This window comes from Syzygium oleosum, unplaced genomic scaffold (assembly GCF_021117445.2).
Source record: "Syzygium oleosum isolate NSW1041296 unplaced genomic scaffold, Sole_v2.1 Sole_v2.03, whole genome shotgun sequence".
Lineage (NCBI taxonomy): Eukaryota > Viridiplantae > Streptophyta > Magnoliopsida > Myrtales > Myrtaceae > Syzygium > Syzygium oleosum.
In genome coordinates this window covers 1,710,938-1,731,950 of record NW_026607487.1, presented here as the reverse complement: position 1 = coordinate 1,731,950, position 21,013 = coordinate 1,710,938, and the positions used below count along the sequence as shown (strand labels likewise).

The following is a 21,013-nucleotide window of genomic DNA, read 5'->3' as shown; positions in this document are numbered from 1 at the left end:
TGATACATTAACTACTCCACATCATAGCAATTCTCCAATGGAGGACTTTTCTAATACAACTACATGTGCATCTTAACATCCTCCTAAAACTCAAAAATTATCATGGCCCGAAATTTTAACTAGATTATAGTAAAACAAGTGTAATCGTTTCAGGTGGGAAATGTCATTTCTTTTAATATAGCCGTAGTGTTCTATTGAAAACTCTTCCAAGTACTTCAATCAGTCAAGCTAAGGCAATATCAGCTTATGACAGGAGGCAACACAAAGTTTCAAGGGTCTTGAGGGAAGCTCTAGGGTCTATTCGAGTAGATAGCATTCATAAAGATCAAGTTCTTCTGGATAGATTAGGTAAGAAAGTTGTGGTAACTTGAGACTCTAACAAAAGACCTTCAAATCTGTTGAGCCGGAAGGAAACACTGGCAGCGATCGGAGATCATATTAGCCCATAGCCTAAGGTGTTGGAGAGAAGAAAGATTTCGATTTTGCTTTCTGGTAGGTCAAATATTGGTGCACTAATGAATTGGAGATTCTCAAGCGAATACAAGCCACCATCTCACTTGGAACTTCCTCTTTCAATCTATAGCAGAATCCAAGGCTTGGCATTCGCAATTCTTACAACCCTACAATAGCAATAGGTAACTTTTCAATCTTAGAATGACTAATGTCCAGATCTTACAAGTTTTGTAAATCCCCAATTGAACTATAAATTTCTCTCAATGACCAACAACCCCTGGCACTAAGTTTCTCCAGCTTCCTTAGAGAATCAATTGATATGAGAATCTTTGTAAAACTAGCAAAATCTAAAATAAGTTCGTTTAGTTCTTCTAATTTGCCCACTTCTCCTGGTAGTTCCTTGAGACTAACACGAGAACTCAAGCCCAAGGAAACGGGGCTCTTGACTTTGCCAACAAAAGGGTGGACTTGCATTAGCCCGTGACATTTTTTCAAGCTAAGAATCTCCAACTCTGTGATAGCCGAAAAATCCTGAGTACATTTTGCATAATGGCAAAATGCAAGGTCAAGAACTTCTAGCTGCTTTGTCACCTATACAAAGAAGAAAAGCTGTCAAGAGAGGCTAACCAAGTTGTGGATTGGGTAGTGAAAGCCCAAAGATCTAAGCATGTCCTTTGTTATTGGGTTTATAACCCTCTTTTAGCCTTATGGGACCTCTTAGTATTAGAAGCCCATGTTGCTCGTTCATCTTGTGCTACTTAAGAAATGGAAAAGCTTCTGTTTCGAACAAAACAAAAACAAGAAAAAAAATATCGCAGAGGATGTCTTTTTTCCATCTTACCATTATTGAACTCCATCCTCTCCAATGCTCTGTTACCTGGTTGCATGACAACTGCAGCATGACTAATTTCAATAGATGCAAATTAGTTGCCGAAAAAGACAGATTGGGTTTAATGTCAAACCATTGAAGCCATCTTAATTCATGAAACAGTTCGTTAAAGTCTCCACTTAAAACCGCCCACCTCAATTGAAGCACAATTTTCAGAGATTATAGGCATCAAAATATTAGCCCATGTGATCGCATCAAGGAGCCATGAACCAAACCCTTCGCCGACATGGAAGCTGTTATCATCACTGAACACAAACATTGGTACCGTTCCTTCATTTATGATTGTTGTAGCCTCTAAAGCTCAAGAATATATCATAGGGATCACTTTCCTGCTCTTGTTGGTGTTGGAGAGATGAACGTAGATGTAGATGCTTTGTCATTGCTCTTATTTTCTACATGTGTATATCTTCCGCTCTTTTTCGTCTTCTTTAGAAGACATAAGCGAACACCAAAAGAACAATTGGTGCAACAAGCACCACGAAAGAACGCTCCAAAATGAACTGATGCTTTCCGTTATTTGCGTTGCTCTGGCTCTTGCCTTTATCCATGGAAAGTCCGATAGCAAAGAGAAAAATGAAATGCCTTCCTATAGCACAAAAGGATAGATTAATATATGAATTGGACTTATACATTAACTTGAAAAGATCGACACCACACGCTCAGAGTAAAGTGCACAACTTCAAAAAAAGAAACCCGATCAAGTTTCGCTTTCTCTACTCAAGTTCAACTCAATAGCAAAAGTTGAAATACTCAGGCTCAAGTTGACTCGATCCTCACATAGCTAGAACCAAGCCCAACCTCTTCTAAGTGAAAAGGAACGGATTTCTCAAGAAACGATACCCTAAAACATAAGGGCCCCCCAGAATTGGCTGTTATGCAGGGAGCAGCTAATTTGGCAATAAAATCACATAAGTTGATAATCCAGCGGTTACTTCACGTGAAGAATCACAAATGCTAAGCATACACCATGACTGAACAGAGAGAAGAAGGCAAAGAAAGAAAGAAAGTGAAGACATACAATTTTGATTAGAACAACTTCCTCCATATTCTTCGCAACTCAGAACAACCTAAAGATCGACGTGAGGCAGTTGAACGATCAACGACAACCAGGTGAGAAGGGAAAACAGACCGAGTCCGTCCATTTGTTCATAATTTTCTTTATTAGTAATTTTCCTCACTAATAGTAATTTATCGGTTGCATATCATTTTATAATTTTTTTTCACAGGATGTAATTTCCCCTTTGTTGCCGTATTCCCTGAATCCTATGATTTGTAAAATTTCACAAAAAAATATTAATCTACCTAATGAATATCTTTTTTCTGTAATTAGTAAATTACCTAATGAATCTTAACTTTCTTTTGGCGCATAATTATCCCGCTAATAGTAATTTATCTGTAATTTATCCTTACATGACTTTTTTTAGAGGGTTTAAATTTTCTTTGGAGGTCGTAAATTTTCTAGAGCCTGTGGTTCATAATATTCCATAAATATAGTAACTTATTCAGTTAATAGTAAATTTCTTTTGTGTATGTTTAGTAAAATATTTAATTGATCGTAATTTTCTTTTACACTTTGTAAAGGTTTGAGACCTACATGTTAGTAATTTTCCTTGCACATCGCAATTTTTCTCAATCCGTAAAGTTGATCAGTTTTGCGTCCGGAACTTTTCTTTAATGTCCGAAAGTTATGACAAAAATCAATTCTACAAAATAAATTTGACGGACCACATTTTTTATCCTTTTAATCCGACGGTCCACGTTGAATGTGGGACCAATCCCGTAAAAGATAACTTTGACTTAGGTGAATATCCGTTACTATTATGAAGTTTTGGGCACAATAAAGGAGTTTTATTTATTTATTTTTTGGCCAAACAGTAAAGTAGTGTTGGAGATGCTATTTTTTAAAAAAATTTGAAGTTCATTCCATCGTAATATATATTAATAAAAATTGTTACTTTGTCATTATTTTCTTTTGTTGATACACAACAACAGATAAAAGAAATTTGAGATGCTTCTCGTATATCTATATATTCAGTATGACACGCAAGTCTTAGGTATGCAAAGGAGCCTTTTACACATATTCCTATCTATTTCAACCCAATAATCTTATTGCCCAAAAAAACCAATGACCTTTTTTTAAGATTTTTTTTTTGCTAAAATGTGGTCTGCAGTTTTCTTAAAATACTCGATGGATCTCATTGGATAAAGCAGTTCTCACTTCACGCGCGCCGAATAATTATCAAACCATATCAAGAGGCAAAGGAAAAGCAATCAATCCCGCCATAGCTGGCTTGGTTTTTCGAAAGAGAGCACTTCGAGCGCGCCCGCTCTCGCGAGAGAGGCTAGCGATCGATTCCATTCCATTCCGACTCGCGCATCGTCGATCGATCGATCGATCGAATCGCGTCGAACACAGGTTGAGAGATTCCATGGAGGATCGGGTGGTTGGAAGAGGTGGAGAAAGCTCGGTTGCTGAGCTTGGCTCTCAAGTTCGGCTTCGACCATCAGTCCGCCACCAAGTCCTTGGACCGTCTCGTTTCCCTCTACGGTAACTCGGATCATTGTTCCTTGTCGCGCGTTTTTTTTTATTTTTTGGTGCTAGTCAGCGTTGCAGGTATTACGCAGGTGTTGCTCGTCCACTGCGATGATGGCTCTGGAATAGTCTGGTTTAGGTTTGAATAGATCGGAGCTGGCTTGGCGAAGTAGTCTTGCTGACGAGCGAAATGTCTGGCACGGTTCCAGTTTGATGTGTTGAGGCTACTTTGGATGGTGGCTTTTCTTGGTTATTGGCCAAATTGGGTGGTATCTGGTGATTAGGGAACAACGTAATTGCTTATGTTGCGTGGATAATTTTTGAATTGATTGATTGTGCATTCCTAAATAAGGAGATTTATTGCGGTTAGCCAGTGTTCTGATGATGGCTGCGAAATGGTCTACTTTGGATTTGAATGGACCGGAGCTGGTTAAATCTTGTTCATTGAGCGTTAGTCTCATTGGCATTTCTTTGTGGCTTTGGCGGAGTAGTCTTATTGACTTGCAAAATAATCTCTTTCTTCATTTGGCCTTTTTTTTTAAGCCGACAAAGGCCGAGAGTTTATCACTGTGGAGCACTGTGGCGATGATTTTCTAGCAGAACTTGCCGAAACTATGCAAGATACTGAGGATTGGGATGATTTGCAAGCTGCGGAATCAGAAGCTTGTGGAGTTTTGGCTGATATGTTTGGCCAAGATATCCCTAATGACGGCGAATGCAATGTTGTGCATGATGTTAATATTATAGAAGATTCTCCACAACCTGAGAAAAATCAAACTTTTCTTGAGGTGGATTCCTCTACTGACAGTGAAGACGAAGACAATATATTTGGCAGTAAAATGGGTAGGAAATCCGCATGCTATATTCCTGACCAAAGTAGTACTGCGAACAATTCATCCACTCAACTTCTGGCCAGACGATCTTTAGAATACATGGTATGCTTCTCCCATGGACATAGACAATACATGCCAAACCACTTAAATCACTGTGTCACTGTTATTTTCTCATATAATTTATTCTCTCCTTGGTCATTGGCAATTTGCTTGTGATTCTGCACACAGCAAAGGACCTACACAATGTACATGTACAAAAGTATTTAGTAAGTTGCTTATGAGGCCTCTCATCCAATCAAATGTCCAATAGACACTCCTAACTTTTGGCAATTACTTCCACAACCTTCAAGATCCAAAATGACATATTGGAACTCTTTGGTCTATAAAAAAGTTGATTTTAGTTTTGGATGATGTACAAATACCTATTTTCTCAAATACTTTGAGAGTATAGCAGATCATTAAAGTGTGGAACTTAGCAATCCAGCGTCGTTGAAAGGAATATTTTGTGTAAACGAAGGCTTGTGGTTTCTTTGTGCACATTTTTCACTTTCCATGACAATCCATGTCAGAAACTATTACAGTGCTGAAGAGGCTTATTTCTGTTGAAGGACCATAAGAGCACTGTCACTCAAGGTTCAATATCGTCAGTTTCAAATAAAGGACATTGGTCAGTTTCAAATAAAGGACATTGGTCAGTTTCAAATAAAGGACACTGCTCTTGGATTTCAACATCCAAACAAGGGACTCTGAGTTATGAGGAATTGCAAGCCTTGGATGACATATAATTGGCAAATGTTGTCATATTTGGAAACAAGGCATTTTGACCAATGCAGCATCGGGCTTGTAAAACTTCTGTAGCCAAGCAAGATTGCTTTATTCTCATGCCCACTGGAGGTGGTAAAAGTTTATGTTACCAGGTTGGTGAACGTTAACATTGTCTCAACTGTGTAATGATTGTATGTAGAAGAGTGTGGAGACAATGTTTAAAGCACAAGCCCTATGCACTTGCTCAATGGTTCCACCAATTAAATGTAAAAGGGTAGACCTGTATGTCAAAATTTAAGCTATAACATGATCTTCCAATCTGGTTTGTTTAGCACTGTTTAGAAGGTTGTGAACTTCCATCCAAAAAAAAAAACGAAGGTTGTGAACTTAAGGAAGGAAATGTTTTTCAAATGAAAATTAAGCCATAGGAAGTGATTTAGGTACATAACCATGGGTTCTAATGTATGTCATCGGACAAAATTAGAAAAGAAGAAAATACAATACATTCTCGTTCTGCCTTCGCACATCTCTATCTGTTCTGTAATTTCTAGAATTTAAAGTTTGTGCTATGCTTCTAGGACCTTCTAATCACTTACTGGAAAATCCATCTTGTTTATGCATGTAAGTGTTGTTGTCGGTCATAATTCAGGTCCAATTCAAATGGGTTATTAAGTCGAATAGGAATAAGTTTTCAAAGTACTTACACCAAACACAGGTTCTAGATTTCCATATCTTCTCGCAGTTATTGGCTATGCCATTATCTCACAAAGGGTGATGATCTATGATTTCTTTTTCCCATAATTGGTTTGAAATTATTGTCCTTTAATATACGATGGATATTTGATTTACTGGATTAAGGAGGAAAATATTAATCTGGACTTAGTAGGTTGAATTTTTTAGAATTGTTTTCTGTTCAGTCTTGAAGTAGTTGATATATGTTTCTAGCTGAAAGTAATTTAAGACAAGTAGTGACAAGTGGTCTTTCCTGTTCAGTTGAAGGTGAAAGAAATAATAATTCCCTTGTCCCTTCCTTTCTTCATGAGCTCTTCTGATGTTTAGACCCTTCGTTTCCGCTGCCAGCAACTCTTAAACCAGGTGTCACAGTTGTTATATCTCCCTTGCTATCTCTCATCCTAGATCAAATAATTACTCTATCCCTCAAGTACGGAATGCCATCTACTTTCCTGAACTCAACAAACTGCTGCCCAAGCGGCAGCTGTCCTCCAAGAACTAACGCAAGGTTTAGCTCTATTGGACTTCTAAAACTTTTAGGCTGAGGGTTGTCATTGTCAAAGTTTAAATCTCCACTTCTGCTTTGCCTGCCTTTTCAGAAAAGATAAACCATCGTGCAAGCTATTGTATGTAACTCCTGAAAGGATTGTGGGAAACCCATCATTTCTCGAGATATTGAAATGCTTGAATAGAAAGGTATTGTTTCTGATGCACCATAACCTTTTGTAAAAGGTTCTTGATAAATTTTTTACATTCGACCATCATGGCTGTCACAACTAGCCAGTTTTGTTGTTGATGAGGCACATTACGTGAGGTATGCGTAATCTTTGGCATACCTTGTACATGAAGAAAGATCATGTTAGAGTTACTTCAAAAGGAATAATTATTTGTGATGTTGCCACTACAAAACTAGTCCTTGTTCCTGGTAAATACAAGCAAGTTAACTTTTATATATGCTAACTTATAATCTTTTTCCAAACTTTTTTGCATTTTCAGTGTTTCTAGCCTAATTAAATTGTCAGTGTTACACTAGACCTTCTTAAGCCTTGACCCCTGTGAAGTTCTAATGTAACAGAATGCAGTGTTCATTGTTTGAACTTTGGGCCCTGACCCCTGTGAAGTTCTAATGTAACAGAATGCAGTGTTCCTTGTTTGAACTTTGGAAAAGATTTAGGTTGTCGTTCGGGAACACTTAGTGGCACATTGTTCATTATATTGAGTAAAGAGCACACAAATTAAATAAGCTCCAATGGAAATTACTTCCTAAAGTAATTGGAACCGGCATAAGCTTGGATAAGGATCCAATCTCCTGTCTATGTTTGGCATGATACTGAGTCTCTTAAGCTGGTTCTAGTGTCCCTATTTATTCTATTAACGCTTATACTTTATGTTAACAACTTGAGAAAGGAAAAGGTTCACCCGTGTGATCATTGATTGTGTTTCTTACAAGGTCTTAATTGGATTTGCTCTGCCAGTTTGATCTCATGAAAGGAACGTACCGCTGGTTTGAGCTTTTCTTGTACATTTGACTGATTAAAAAGTAAACACATATTTCACTCTTTCTTTGTTCCTCTCTCTCTCTTCCACCACCCACCGTGCCTGTGGGTAAGCTTCATATGATTAGCTCGGACTCTTTGGGTCGTGTTGGGGGGGGGGGGGGGGGGGGGGGGGGGGGGGGGGGGGGGGGGGGGGGGGGGGGGGGGGGGGTGGTGTGGGGGGGGGGGGGGGGGGGGGGGGGGGGGGGGGGGGGGGGGGGGGGGGTGTGGGGGGGGGGGGGGGGGGGGGGGGGGGGGGGGGGGGGGGGGGGGTGGTGTTTTTGGGGGGGGGTGGGTGGGGGTTTTTGTTTTTTTTTTTTTTTTTTTTTTTTTTTTTTTTTTTTTTTTTTGTTTTTTTTTTTTTGTTTTTTTTTTTTGTTTGTTTTTTTTTTTTTTTTTTTTTTTTTTTTTTTTTTTTTTTTTTTTTTTTTTTTTTTTTTTTTTTTTTTTTTTTGGTTTTTTTTTGTGTTTTTTTTGTTTTTTTTTTGGTGGGGTTGGTGGTTTTTGGGGGTGGGGGGGGGGGTGGGGGGGGAAAGGAGGGGGGGGGGGGGGGGGGGGGGGGGGGTTGGGGGGGGGGTGGTGGTTTTTTTTTTGTGTTTTTTTTTTTTTTTTTTTGTTTTTTTTTTTTTGTTTTAAATAACCATTCCCATTTTTTTTAAGGGGGGTGTTTGTTTTTTTTTTTTTTTTTTTTTTTTTTTTTTTTTTTTTTTTTTTGTTTTTTTTTGTTTTTTTTTTTTTTTTTTTTTTTTTTTTTTTTTTTTTTTTTTTTTTTTTTGTTTTTTTTTTTCGCTTTCGGTTGTGGTTTGGTTTTTGGGGTGGGGGGGGGTTGGGGGGGGGGGTCGTAATTCCGGAGGGGGGGGGGGTGGTGGGGGGTTGGGGGGGGTTTGGGGGTGACATTGATTGTCACTTTCGTGGTTGTCATTAGTGTAGTCAATGGGGACACGATTTTCGTCCAGATTATAGGGGACTGGGATGTCTCAAGCAGAACTTTGCGTATGTCCCAGTGATGGCCTTAACTGCAACTGCCACTCAGTCAGTTCGTGAGGTATTAGACTTACCTAATAACCTCCTGATTATGTTGAAGTAATCTGTTTGTTTTGATTGAATTATACATCCATCGCAGGATATCCTAAAAGCTCTTGGGATTCCTGGTGGTCTTGTTCTTGAGACAAGCTTTGACAGACCAAATCTAAAATATGAGGTCATAGCTAAGACCAAGGAACCACTGAAGCAGCTTGGAAAGCTGCTAAAGAATCGTTTTGCTAATTTTTTTGGCATAGTATATTGCCTTTCAAAGAGTGAGTGTGTTGATGTTGCTGGATTAGTAGCCCGTCAAACAGTAGCTTTTCAAAAGAAATGGCATACTAGAGAGGTCCAGATTATATGTGCTACCATTGCCTTTGGGATGTGAATAGACAAACCTGATGTTGTAAGTCGAAATGGACTCTGGCCTTTGCCTATTTCCTATGTTTTAGAATCGAGCTGAGATGCTGGCAAATACTCTGCTAATCAACGTTTATTCTAATGTTTGAGTTTCATTGATGGGTTTCATAGTGTGCTTGAAAGTACACTTTGCTTGTTCCACGGTCCAGTGACTTACGAAATTTTGTCATTCTTAGCTGTTGATTGCAGAAACTAGTGAATTATGTATTGGTTCAAGTCAAATTCTTTCTTCCATGCACTGTGCGCCAACGGGTGCTTTTCGCTCCATAGTATTCGAATCATTATATTGTCGCGCATTTTTTGTGCTAGTCAGCGCTGCAGATATTATATAGGTATTTCTCATCCACTACGATGATGGGTCAAATCAGTCTGGTTTATTTTTGAATAGATCGGAGTTGGTTTAGCAAAGTAGTCTTGCTGATGAGCGAAATGTCTGGTACTGTTCCAACTTGATGTGTTTAGGTTGCTTTGGATGGTGGTTTTTCTTGGTTATTAGCTGAATTGCATCCTAATGGTCGCTTAAATGTCAAAAATACTCTATTTCCATCGGCTTATTATCTCACTTGATACGACTGTCACATGAAATGCATTTTATTCTACCACATCATTTCTCTCTCTCTCTCCGTCATCCCCCTCCCCCTACCACTGCCAATTAATGTCACTATACTACGGTCACTCCCCCGACCAACACCAACGACGCCTTCCACGACTTAGCCCCCATCTTTATTCGTATCTCTCTCTCTTCTTTGTCATGGCCCAACTCAAAAATAGAGGCGTCTTGCTCAAAGCTACAATGATGCTTGACTAGATCTAGCGTCGTGTTTTAGTAATTCTAGCATGCATTTGGGTAGACGGTGTTTTAGTAATTCTAGCATGCATTTGGGTAGACGCTGCGACGGAGCTTGACTAGATTTGATGTCGAGCTCAAGATTGTGGTGGGCTGTTATTGAGGACTCATAACTCAACAACAATTGCAGCCGTCAAGCGCAACGCCAAATTGGGTCAGTGGGATATTTCTACTTGCATGCTCATGCCAGTATCTGCATTTTGCAAAAGAAATTTTTATCATGAAAAAAAGGACTTTTTTTGAAGATTCCGTATCAATTATTCTATGAAACCGAGTTAATTACCTTTTAGAAAATTCTGTGGCAAGGGAAAGCAAGTCAAAGTCTTCCATCATCTTGCTTGCTTAGTTCCCTAAAACGAACTGATCCATCTCTATGTTTGCTTTGCTCTGGCTCTTCCCTTTGTTTGAAATACTCAACTCAACTCAACTCAATCCTCACGTAGCTAGAATCAAGCCCACCTCCACTAATTGAAAAGGAATAGATTTCCAAAAACCTCCCACAAGAGGGTGTTGTGCAGCGGTAAGCAAATTTGGCAGTAAAATCAGATGAGTTGATGATCCAGTAGTTACTTCATGCAAAAAATCACAAATGCTAAGCATACACCACGACTATACAAAGAGTAAAAAAAGGCAAAGAAAGAAAGAAAGCAAGCTGTGACATACCATTTTGACTAGAACAAATTCCTCCATAATCTTCACAACTCAAAGCCACCTAAAGATCGGCAAGAATTAGTCGAACAATTGACGACAACCAAATGAGAAAGGAAAATGGGCAAGATCTGTCCAATTGATCGTGATTTTTCTTTGGTATCCGTCATTTTCGTTACTATTAGTAATCTCATGGTAACATATCATTTCACAACTTTTTTACATGACTAATTTCCTTTTTGTCACTGTAAGTTCCGTAAGTCCTATAGTTTGTAATATTCCATAAAAATAATAATTTGCCTAAGTTATAGTAAATTTCTTTTCTTACTGTTAGTAAATTATCTAGTGGATCTTAACTTTCGTGCGGCGTACGTAATCATCCTCACTAATAGTAATTTATCTGTAAAATAACCTTTAGTAATTTTTCTTTGGAGGATGTAATTTTTGTTTGGAGGCGTAGATTCTCTGAACTAGTGCTTCTCCATATTCCGTAAAAACAGTAATTTATTCACTTGATGGTAAATTTCTTTTTTGTAACTTTAGAGAAATGTCTAAATGGATAGTAACTTTCTTACGCTTTGTAAACTTTTGAGACCTAAATATGGGTAATTTCCCTTACCCATCGTCACCTTTTTTAATCGAGTATAAGTTTGATTACCTTTGTATTCTTAACTTTCCTTTAACGTTTGCGAATTGTGACAAAAAGCCTATTTCGCTAAACTAATTTGACGGACCTGTTTTTTCCCCTTCTCCAACGGTCTACCTTTAATGTGGGACTGGTCTTGTAAAAGAATTTTCTTTTTCGTGCACGACAAAATAGTGTTTTCTTTTTCGCCGAATAGTAAAGTAGGGTTGGAAACCTATTTTTTCAAATTATTTTAAGTTCATTGTAGTGAAATGTATATATGTAAAAGTAAAAATGTAAATTAAGATAAGTATTACTTTCTCAGTTTTTTCCTTTTGCTGATACGCAACAACAGATAAAAGAAATTTTGAGATACTTCTCATGGTCTTATATATGCAAAGAAGCATTTGCCCACATTCCTATCTAACCAAGTTCGAGAACCATTCAAGCCCAGAAAAGAATAAAGTAAAAAGAAAAGGCTCCCCACCAAACAGACCCAACCCAAGGGTGTCAAATGAAACCAGAAAATCTTATGGGGGGCAAAAATAGAACTTCCAACAAACTTCAGGTGCAAAAACGGAATTGTGGAAAGAATCGTAAAAATATGGCTCCAATCTCTCCTATTCATTCCCGCCATTGCTGGCAAGGTCTTTCGAATGGAGCACATTGAGCGCACGCTCTCGCGAGAGACTGGCGATCGATTTCATTCCATTCCGACTGCTGCATCACCGATCGATCGATCGAATCACTGGAACAGGTTGAGATGAGATTCCATGGAGGATCGGGGGCTTGGAGGAGGTGGAGAAAGCTCGGTTGCTGAGCTTGGCTCTCGAGGTCGGCTTCGACCAGCAGTCTGCCACCAAGTGCTTGGACCGTCTCGTCTCCCTCTTCGGTACTTTAATCATGTAGGTGTTGCAGATATTATGTAGGTGCTTCATTGTCCACCACGATGATGATGGCTGTGGAATAGTCTGCTATAGGTTTGTATAGATCCGGAGGTGGCTTAGTGAAGTAGTCTTATTGAGGAGCAAAATGGCCGGCACTGTTCAAGTTCGATGTGTTTAGTTTACTTTGGGTGGTGGTTTCTTCTCGATTACAGGCCAGATTGGGTGATATCTGGTGATTAGGGAATGACGCAATTGCTTGTGTTGCGTGGACAATTTGTGGATTGATTGATTGTGCATTCCTAGATAAGGAGATTTGTTGCGGTTAGTCAGTGTTCTGATGATGGCTGTGAAATGGTCTACCTTGGAATTAAATGGACCGGAGCTGGTTCAATTTTTGTTCACTGAGCATTAATCTCATTGTCATTTCTTTGGAGCTAGTAGTTTTATTGATTTGCAAAATAATCTCTTTCGTCATTTGGTTTTCTTAAGGTGACGAACGTTGAGAGTTTATCACTGTGGAGCACTGTGGCGATGACTTTCTAGCAGAACTTGCCGAAACTATGCAAGATACTGAGGATTGGGATGATTTGCAAGCCACAGAATCAGAAGCTTGTGGAGTTTTGGCTGATATGTTTGGCCAAGGTATCCCTAATGACGGTGGATGCAACGTGGTGCACGATGTTACTATTTTAGAAGATTCTCCACAACCTGAGAAAAATCAAACTTTTTTTGAGGTGGATTCCTCCACTGACAGTGAAGACGAAGATGATATATTGGGTAGTAAAATTGGCAGGAAATCCACAGGCTATATTCCTAATTAAAGTAGTACTCCGAGGAATTCGTCCACTCAACTTCTGGCCAGATGATCTTTAGAATCCATGGTATGCTTCTGAAAACTGTGAAGTTGTCTCACTCTTTTCTGCCCCACCAGTTTGAAGGGATTAAGAAACAGAAAGAAAAGCAGGGTAGGTTGGCATGCTTTTTTCCATGTCCAAAACTAATTTGGTTGATAGTTGTTAAGTTTGTGGCTCGAGTTTTTTAATCATGGACCTAGATTTGGCTTGGGATTGGTCCGTGTAATTGCATGGACCAAATACGCAGCTTGAAGAATGTCTGAGTATTGTATAGGGTTGGCTGCTCGGTGAAGCAACTGTGGACACCTGAAGAAGCCACAATAGTTACTGGGCAAATCCCAGGAGTCTGGCCACAATGGTCCGGATGTTTAGGAGGTTGACCAAAAAGTTGGCAGATCTCGGCATGTCTTTTTATTCTTTTACTGATGATTCTGCAACCCATATTTTTATGTATTTTTGTTGCTGAGATATATTGGGCCAACAAGGAAAATGAGAAGAATTGAGAACAGACTGCCTTGGTTTTTGGTCGGGAGAGATTAGAGTGTCCTACTAAGAAAACTCTTGGGAAACGCTTTCCACTCGTCTCATTCATTTTTTATTGACTCTGGCAATTAGGGTTTTGGTTAGTGAGAAATTGATTTATTTCTTATTGTAATTCACTCTTGGTCATTGTGAAACTATTCCTCCCGTTGACGTAGATGAAACTGCCCAACCCTTTGAATTAGTGTGTCACTGTTCTTTGCTCTTGAAATCGTGTCTTTCCTTGATCATTTAAAGTTTGCTTGTAATTCTGCTTACAGCAAAGGACCTTACACAGGGTACCTGTACAAAAGCATTTAGTAAATTGCTTATGAGGGTTCTCATCCGATCAAATGTATAATAGACACTCCTAACTTTTGCCAGTTACTTCCACAGTCTATAAGATCTAAAATGACTTATATTAGAACTGTTTGGTCAATAAAAACAGTTGATTTTTGTTTTGGATGATGGAACAATACCTTTATTTCTCAAATATTTTGAGAATATAGTACATCATCCAAGTGTGGAACTTAGCATCCAGTGTCTTTGATAGGAGTGTTTTGTGAAATGAAGGCTTGGCATTTCCTGGTGCACAATTTTTATTTTCCATTACTCCATGTCAGAAAGTATTTATGGTGCTGAAGAGGCTTATATGTGTTGAAGGACTGCAAGAGCATTGTCACTTAAGGTTCGATATCATCAGTTTCAAATAAAAGACATTGCTCTCGGATTTCGACATGCAAACACGGAACTCTGAGTTATGAGGAATTGCAAGCCTTGGATGACATAGAATTGGCAAATGTTGTAATAATCGGAAACAAGGCATTTCGACCAATGCAGCATCAGGCTTGTAAAGCTTCTATAGCCAAGCAAGATTGCTTCATTCTCATGCCCACTAGAGGTGGTAAAAGTTTAAAGTTACCAGGTTAGTGAATGTTAACATTATTTGATTTGTGTAATGATCGTATGTAGAAGTTATGTGTCGAGGCAATGTTTAGAGCACAAGCCCTGTGCACTTTGCTCAATGGTTCCACCAATTAAATACTAGATGGGTAGACCTGTATATCGAAATTTAAGCTTTAAAATGATCTTGTAATCTGGTTTGTTAGCACTGTTGAGAAGTTTGTGCTTAATCTTAAGGAAGAAAATGTTTCCCAAATGCAAATTAAGCGATAGGAAGTGATTCGGGTACATAACCATGGGTTCCAATGTACGGGATCGGACTAAGTTGGAAAAGAAGGAAATGCGGGACATTCTCATTCTGCCTTCACACATCTCTATCTATTCTGTAATTTCTAGAATTTGAGGTTTGTGCTATGCTTCTAGGACCTTGTAATTACTTGATGGAAAATTTATCTTGTTTTTGCATGTAAGTGTTGTTGTCAGTCATAGTTCAGGTCCAATTCAAAAGGGTTATTAAGTCAAAGAGGAATAAGTTTTCAACTTACTTGCACCAAATACAGATTGTAGATGTCTATATTTCCTATGCAGGTATGTGCTATGTCATCATCTCAACTAGGGGTGATCATTTCCCATAATTGGTTTGAAATTGATGTCCTTTCATATAAGATGGTTCTTGGTAGCATGCAAAATATTTGATCTACCAAATCACGAAGGAAGATATTAATCTGAATTTATTAAGTTGAATTATCCTGAAGTGTTTTATGTTCAGTCTTGAAGTAGTTGATATATGTTTCTAACTGAAGTAATTATAAGACAAATAGTGACAACTGGTGCTTTCTGATCAGCTGAAGGTGAATAAAAGAATAATTCCCTCATCCCTTCCTTTCTTCATGTGCTCTTCTGATGTTTTTACCCTTCGTTTCAGCTGCCAGCAACTCTTAAATCAGGTGTCACTGTTGCTATATCTCCCTTGCTATCTCTCATCTAGGATCAAATAATAACTCTAACCCTCAAGTACGGAATACCATCTACTTTCTTGAACTCTCAGCAAACTGCTGCCCAAGCAGTGGCTGTCCTCCAAGAACTAAGGCAAGGTTTAGCCTCTCTCTGTTTGTCTGTGTGTCTGTGTTTGTTCCTAGAGAAGTATATCATACCATGCAATCTTTATCCCGCCATAAAATGGCTATGCTCCATATGTTGCAAAGGATGCACATTATTTATGTAGTTAATGAAAAGATGCATGCCTTAGATGTTTGCCTTAAAAATAAATTTTATCTTAGTGTTCCTAGAGAAGTATATCATACCATACAATCTTTGTCCTGCCATAAAATGTTGGGCTATGCTCCATATGTTGCAATGGCATTTCTATTGGACTTCTAACACTTATTTTTGCCGAGTGTTGTGATTGTCAAGTCATTACTCCACTGCTTTGCCTGCCTTTTCAGGAAAGATAAACCATCGTGCAAGCTATTGTATGTAACTCCTGAAAGGATTGTGGGAAACCCATCATTTCTCGAGATATTGAAATGCTTGTATAGAAAGGTACTATTTCTGATACACTGTAACTTATTCTGAAAGTTTCTTTTTAACTTTTTGATACTTGACCATCACACATTGCAGGCAAAACTAGCTGGTTTTGTTTATGATGAGGCACATTGTGTCAGGTATGCTCTTTGGCATCCTTGTATCTGTAGAAAAGATCATGCTAGAGCTACTTCAAAAGGAATAAGTATTTATGATGTTGCCGCTGCAAAACTACTATCCTTTCTCCAGATAAAGAAAAGCAAGTTAACTTTTATATAAGCTCATTCAAACTCGTTTTATACGTTTTTGCATTTTCTGTGTTTCGGGCCTAATTACATTGTTGGTGTTACAATGAACTTTCTGAAACCCAGACCTTCTGTGAAGTTCTAGTATAACAGAATGCAATGTTGAAATAACTAATTCTGGAAATGATCTAGTTCCTTCTTTTGCGAAAAGTCAATGGCACATCATTAATCATATTAAGCAAAATGCACACAACTAAATTAAGCTCCACAAAAATTACTTTGCGAAGTAATTGGAGGTGTACGTGTTTGGCACAATAGTCAGGTCTTTTAAGCTAGTTCTTGTTTCCCTATTTATTATTTTAACCTTGGTACTATGTATTAACAACTTGAGATATAAGGCAAGTTCACGCATGCAATGATGCAATCATTGATTGTGTTTCTTATAAGGTCTTTATTGGATTTGCTCTGCCAGTGCAATTTCATGAAAAGAACGTATTGCTGTTTTGAGCTTTGCTCGTATATTTGAATGATTGTAAACGAGTAAAGCTTATTGATCATTACTTTCCTGGTTGTCATTATTGCAGTCAATGGAGACATGATTTTCTTCCAGATTATAGGCGACTGGGATGTGTCTCAAGCAAAACTTTTCATACCTCCCAGTAATGGCCTTAACTGCAACTGCCATTCAGCCAGTTCGTGAGGTACGCAAATTGCGCACTATCCGCCAGATTATGTTGAAAAAATCATTTGAGTCTGATCGAAATGTACATCCATTGCAGGATATCCTAAAAGCTCTCAGGATCCCCCGTGCTCTTGTTCTCGAGACAAGCTTTGACAGACCAAACCTAAAATATGAGGTCATAGCTAAGACCAGGGAACCACTGAATCAGCTTGGAGAGCTGCTAAAGAATCGTTTTGCTAATTTTTGTGGCATAGTGTATTGCCTCTCGAAGAGTGAATGTGTTGATGTTGCAAAATACTTGGATGATAAGTGTGGTATAAAGACGGTGTACTATCATGCTGGATTAGCAGCCCGTCAAAGAATAGCGGTTCAAAAGAAATGGCGTACTGGAGAGGTCCAGGTTGTACGTGCAACCATTGCTTTTGGGATGGGAATAGACAAACCTGATGTGTAAGTTGATATGGACTCTAAGCCTTTGCCTATTTTTAGTTTTAGAATCAAGCTGACATGCTGGCAAATACTCAACTAATTCAATTTTTTTCTAACGTTTTAGTTTCACTGATCGGTTTGTTAGTGCGGTTGGAAGTAACCTTTACTGGTTCCATGGTCCAATGGCCTGCTAAATTGTCATTCTTGGCTATTGATTGCAAGAACTAGCGAATTATGTTTTTTTTCAAGTCAAATTCTTTCTTCCATGCATGGAACTTTGGTGTGTTGAAATTAAGTTAAACTAGGATAAAGTTCTTTTCTTTGCTGTAAAAGTGACAAATGAATCTGATCTAACTTGACCTGCTTATAATGTTTTTTTCGACTTATTTTTGTTGGTTCAGTAATTATTTTTCTATGGCATGTAGTCAGCGTTTTGTCGTCCACAACACAATGTCCAAGTCAATCAAAAGCTATTACTGAGAATCAGGGAGAGCAAGAAAAGATAATCTACCAGCAGTGTGCATTGCTCTATATGCCAAAAAGGATTTCAGCCAGGTTGTGTGCATGTTAAGGAGTAGTCAAGGATGTAAAACCAGAATCTTTAAAAGTGCAATGGCGCATGCTCTCTAGAGAACTGGCAATCAATTCGATTCCAACTTGTGCATCGTTGATCGATCAATCGAATCACTGGAACAGGTTGACTTCCGTGGAGGATCGGGGCTTGGAGGTAGCGAAAGCTCAGTTGCTGAGCTTGGCTCTCGAGTTTGGCTTTGACAAGCAGTCCCCCAGTAAGTGCTTGGACCCTCTTGTTTCGCTCTACGTTACTTAAATCACTAATTTGTCCCGCGTTTTTATTCTGATTAGTGTTACAGAGGTTGATTAGGTATTTCTTTTCCCCACGATGATGATGGCTGTGGAATAGTCTGCTCTAGGTTTGAATAGCTGGGAGCGAATTTAGTGAAGTAGTCTTATTGACGGGCAAAATGTCCGGCACCGTTCCTGTTTGATGTGTTTAGGTTACTTTGAATGGCAGTTTTTCTTGCTTATTGGCCAAATTGCGCGATATCTGGTCATTAGGGAATGACATAATTTATTGTGTTGCGTGGATAATTTTTAAATTGATTGATTGTGCATTGCTAATAAGGAGATTTATTGCGGTTAGTCGCTATTCTGATGATGGCTATAGAATAGTCTACTTTGGAATTGAATGGACTGGAGCTGGTTAAATTTAGTTCATTGAGCATTAATCTCATCCCTGTTTCTTTGTGGGTTTGGCGGAGTAGTCCTTTTGACTAGTGAACTGTCCAGCTTATTTCTGAACTCACTGCAAATCACTTATGGTGTCTTGCATTAATATTAATATCGTGTCTCATTGAACTAAGTGCAAATTATATATTGTAGATTGGATATGTTAGATCTCTTGTTTGTCATGGAACTTGCAAAATCATCTCTCTTTTTTTGGTTTACTTAAGGCGATGAAGGTTGAGAGTTTATCACTGTGGAGCACTGTAGCAATGATTTTCTAGCAGAACTTGCTGTAACTATGCAAGATACTGAGGATTGGGATGATTTGCAAGCTGCGGAACCAGAAGCTTGTGGAGTGTCGACTGACATGTATGGCCAAGATATCCCTAATGACGGCGAATGCAATGTTGTGCACAATGTTAATCCTATAGAAGATTCTCCGCAACCTGAGAAAAACCTAACTTTTCTTGAGGTGGATTCCTCTACTGACAATGAAGATGAAGATTAGATATTTGGCAGTAAAATGGGCAGGAAATCCACATTCCTAATCAAAGCAATACTTCGGGCAATTCATCCACTCAACTTCTGGCCAGACATCCTTTAGAATCCATGGTATGCTTCTGAAAACTGTGAAGTTGTCTCACTCTTTTTTGCCCCACCAGTTTGAAGGGATTAAGAAAAAGAAAGAAAAGCAGGGTAGCTTGGCATGTTTTTTCCCATGCCCAAAACTAATTTGGTTGACAGTTGTTAAGTTTGTGGCTCGAGTTTTTTAATCATGGACCTAGATTTGGCTTGGGATTGGTCCATGTAATTGCATGGACCAAATATGCAGCTTGAAGAATGTCTCACTATTGTATAGGGTTGGCTATTTGGTGAAGCAATCGTGGACACCTGAAGAAGCCACAACAGTTACCGGGCAAATTCCAGGAGTCTGGCCACAATGGTCTAGTTGTTTAGGAGGTTGACAAAACGTTGGCAGATCTTGGCACGTCCTTTTATTCTTTTAACAATGATTCTGCAACCCATGCTCTTGTTCTTGAGACAAGCTTTGATAGACCAAATCTAAAATATGAGGGGTCATAGCTAAGACCAAGGAACCATTGAAGCAGCTTGGAGAGCTGCTGAAGAATCGTTTTGCTAATTTTTGTGGCATAGTATATTTCCTTTCGAAGAGTGAATGTGTTGACGTCGCAAAATACTTGAATGAGAAGTGCCGTATAAAGACGGTGTACTATCATGCTGGATTAGCAGCCCGTCAAAGAGTAGCTGTTCAAAAGAAATGGCATACTGGAGAGGTCCAGATTGTATGTGCTACCATTGCCTTTGGGATGGGAATAGACAAACCTGATGTTGTAAGTCGAGATGGACTCTGGCATCTGCCTATTTCTTATGTTTTAGAAGTCGATAAAACCGTTGGGGTGGAATGGCCCGGAGAAGAAGAGGAAGAGGAGGGTGGCCAGATACAAGCTTTATTCGGTCAAGGGCAAGTTCAAGGCTTCTTTCAAACGAGGGTTCCAATGGTTGAAGCGCAAATGCTCAAGCTTTGTGCTTCGATTTTAATATGTAGTAATTACGGAATATCATGCTCATCGTCATCAATAGAGAAAAGGATGAAATCAGTAAGGAGGAAACAGAGAGGTTTGTTTTGTTTATTGGGTTATCATCTTAATATGTATCTAACGGTAATTAAGTATCCAGAAGAGTGCCACAATGTTCGATCTTTCCGGTATAATGTTCGTTCGAATCGTTGTTTCATTCATCAATCTCCAGCATTCAAAACATAGGAAAATGAGATGACTCCTATGTGACATTCATATATATTTATATTTGCCGGAGGGTTTTTTTTTTTTCGAATTTCCTTACCTTTTGAATTTCTGCAACATGTTTCGGCATGCATGCATGCATTCCCTTGCAAAAGTAAAATTTGTCTAACCTGCTAATTTCTCCTCTTTTCAGTAAGCTTTTTTCTCAACGACATGATGCTGATTGCAAAATAAGAAGACTGCTTTCTTTGTAGGATTTGACATTTAGATCTACTTCGTGGTCGATTTCCGTGTTTAGAACTTTTTTTTGGCCAAATTTTGTTTAAGCCTCTGTTTTTGGGGTTATTTAACCCCCTAATTTCCTCAATTTGTCTATTTCGATTCCTCTTCGTTATAGGATTTATCATATGGCAAACTACCGAAGCTGTATATTCTAATATGCAGTTCACTGGTGTTAAATGAACCGAAAGGACTTCTGTAGTTCCATTCTGATTTGAGGACAGTTTTCATATTTCTAGTACCGTCTCCTGTGAGGCTCAGAGGTTAAAAAATATGGGGAGAACCAAAGAGACCAAAGCAAACCTTCTCCTGTCCTTTTGAAACTTACGTGGTTATTGTTTGAATGGCTGTTATTAATAGGATCTTGATGTATGTGATAG

The 21,013-nt window shown here is 38.7% G+C and overlaps 2 protein-coding genes and 1 pseudogene across 2 annotated transcripts; all 3 read left to right on the top strand.

Moving 5' to 3' along the window:
- Positions 1-3,500: 3,500 nt before the first annotated feature.
- LOC115694488 (ATP-dependent DNA helicase Q-like 1) lies at positions 3,501-5,390 on the top strand. The gene is made up of 3 exons (XM_056309251.1): positions 3,501-3,505; positions 3,778-3,890; positions 4,419-5,390. The coding sequence occupies exons 1-3, from the start codon at positions 3,501-3,503 to the stop codon at positions 4,922-4,924; spliced, it is 624 nt and encodes a 207-aa protein (XP_056165226.1). The 3' UTR covers positions 4,925-5,390.
- On the top strand, positions 5,382-9,151 carry LOC115662381 (ATP-dependent DNA helicase Q-like 1). The gene is made up of 3 exons (XM_056309250.1): positions 5,382-5,625; positions 8,666-8,785; positions 8,864-9,151. Exons 1-3 carry the CDS (start codon positions 5,536-5,538, stop codon positions 9,149-9,151), a joined length of 498 nt encoding a protein of 165 aa, XP_056165225.1. The 5' UTR covers positions 5,382-5,535.
- Positions 9,152-12,750: 3,599 nt separating this feature from the next.
- On the top strand, positions 12,751-20,354 carry LOC115662380 (ATP-dependent DNA helicase Q-like 1; annotated as a pseudogene).
- Positions 20,355-21,013: the final 659 nt, after the last annotated feature.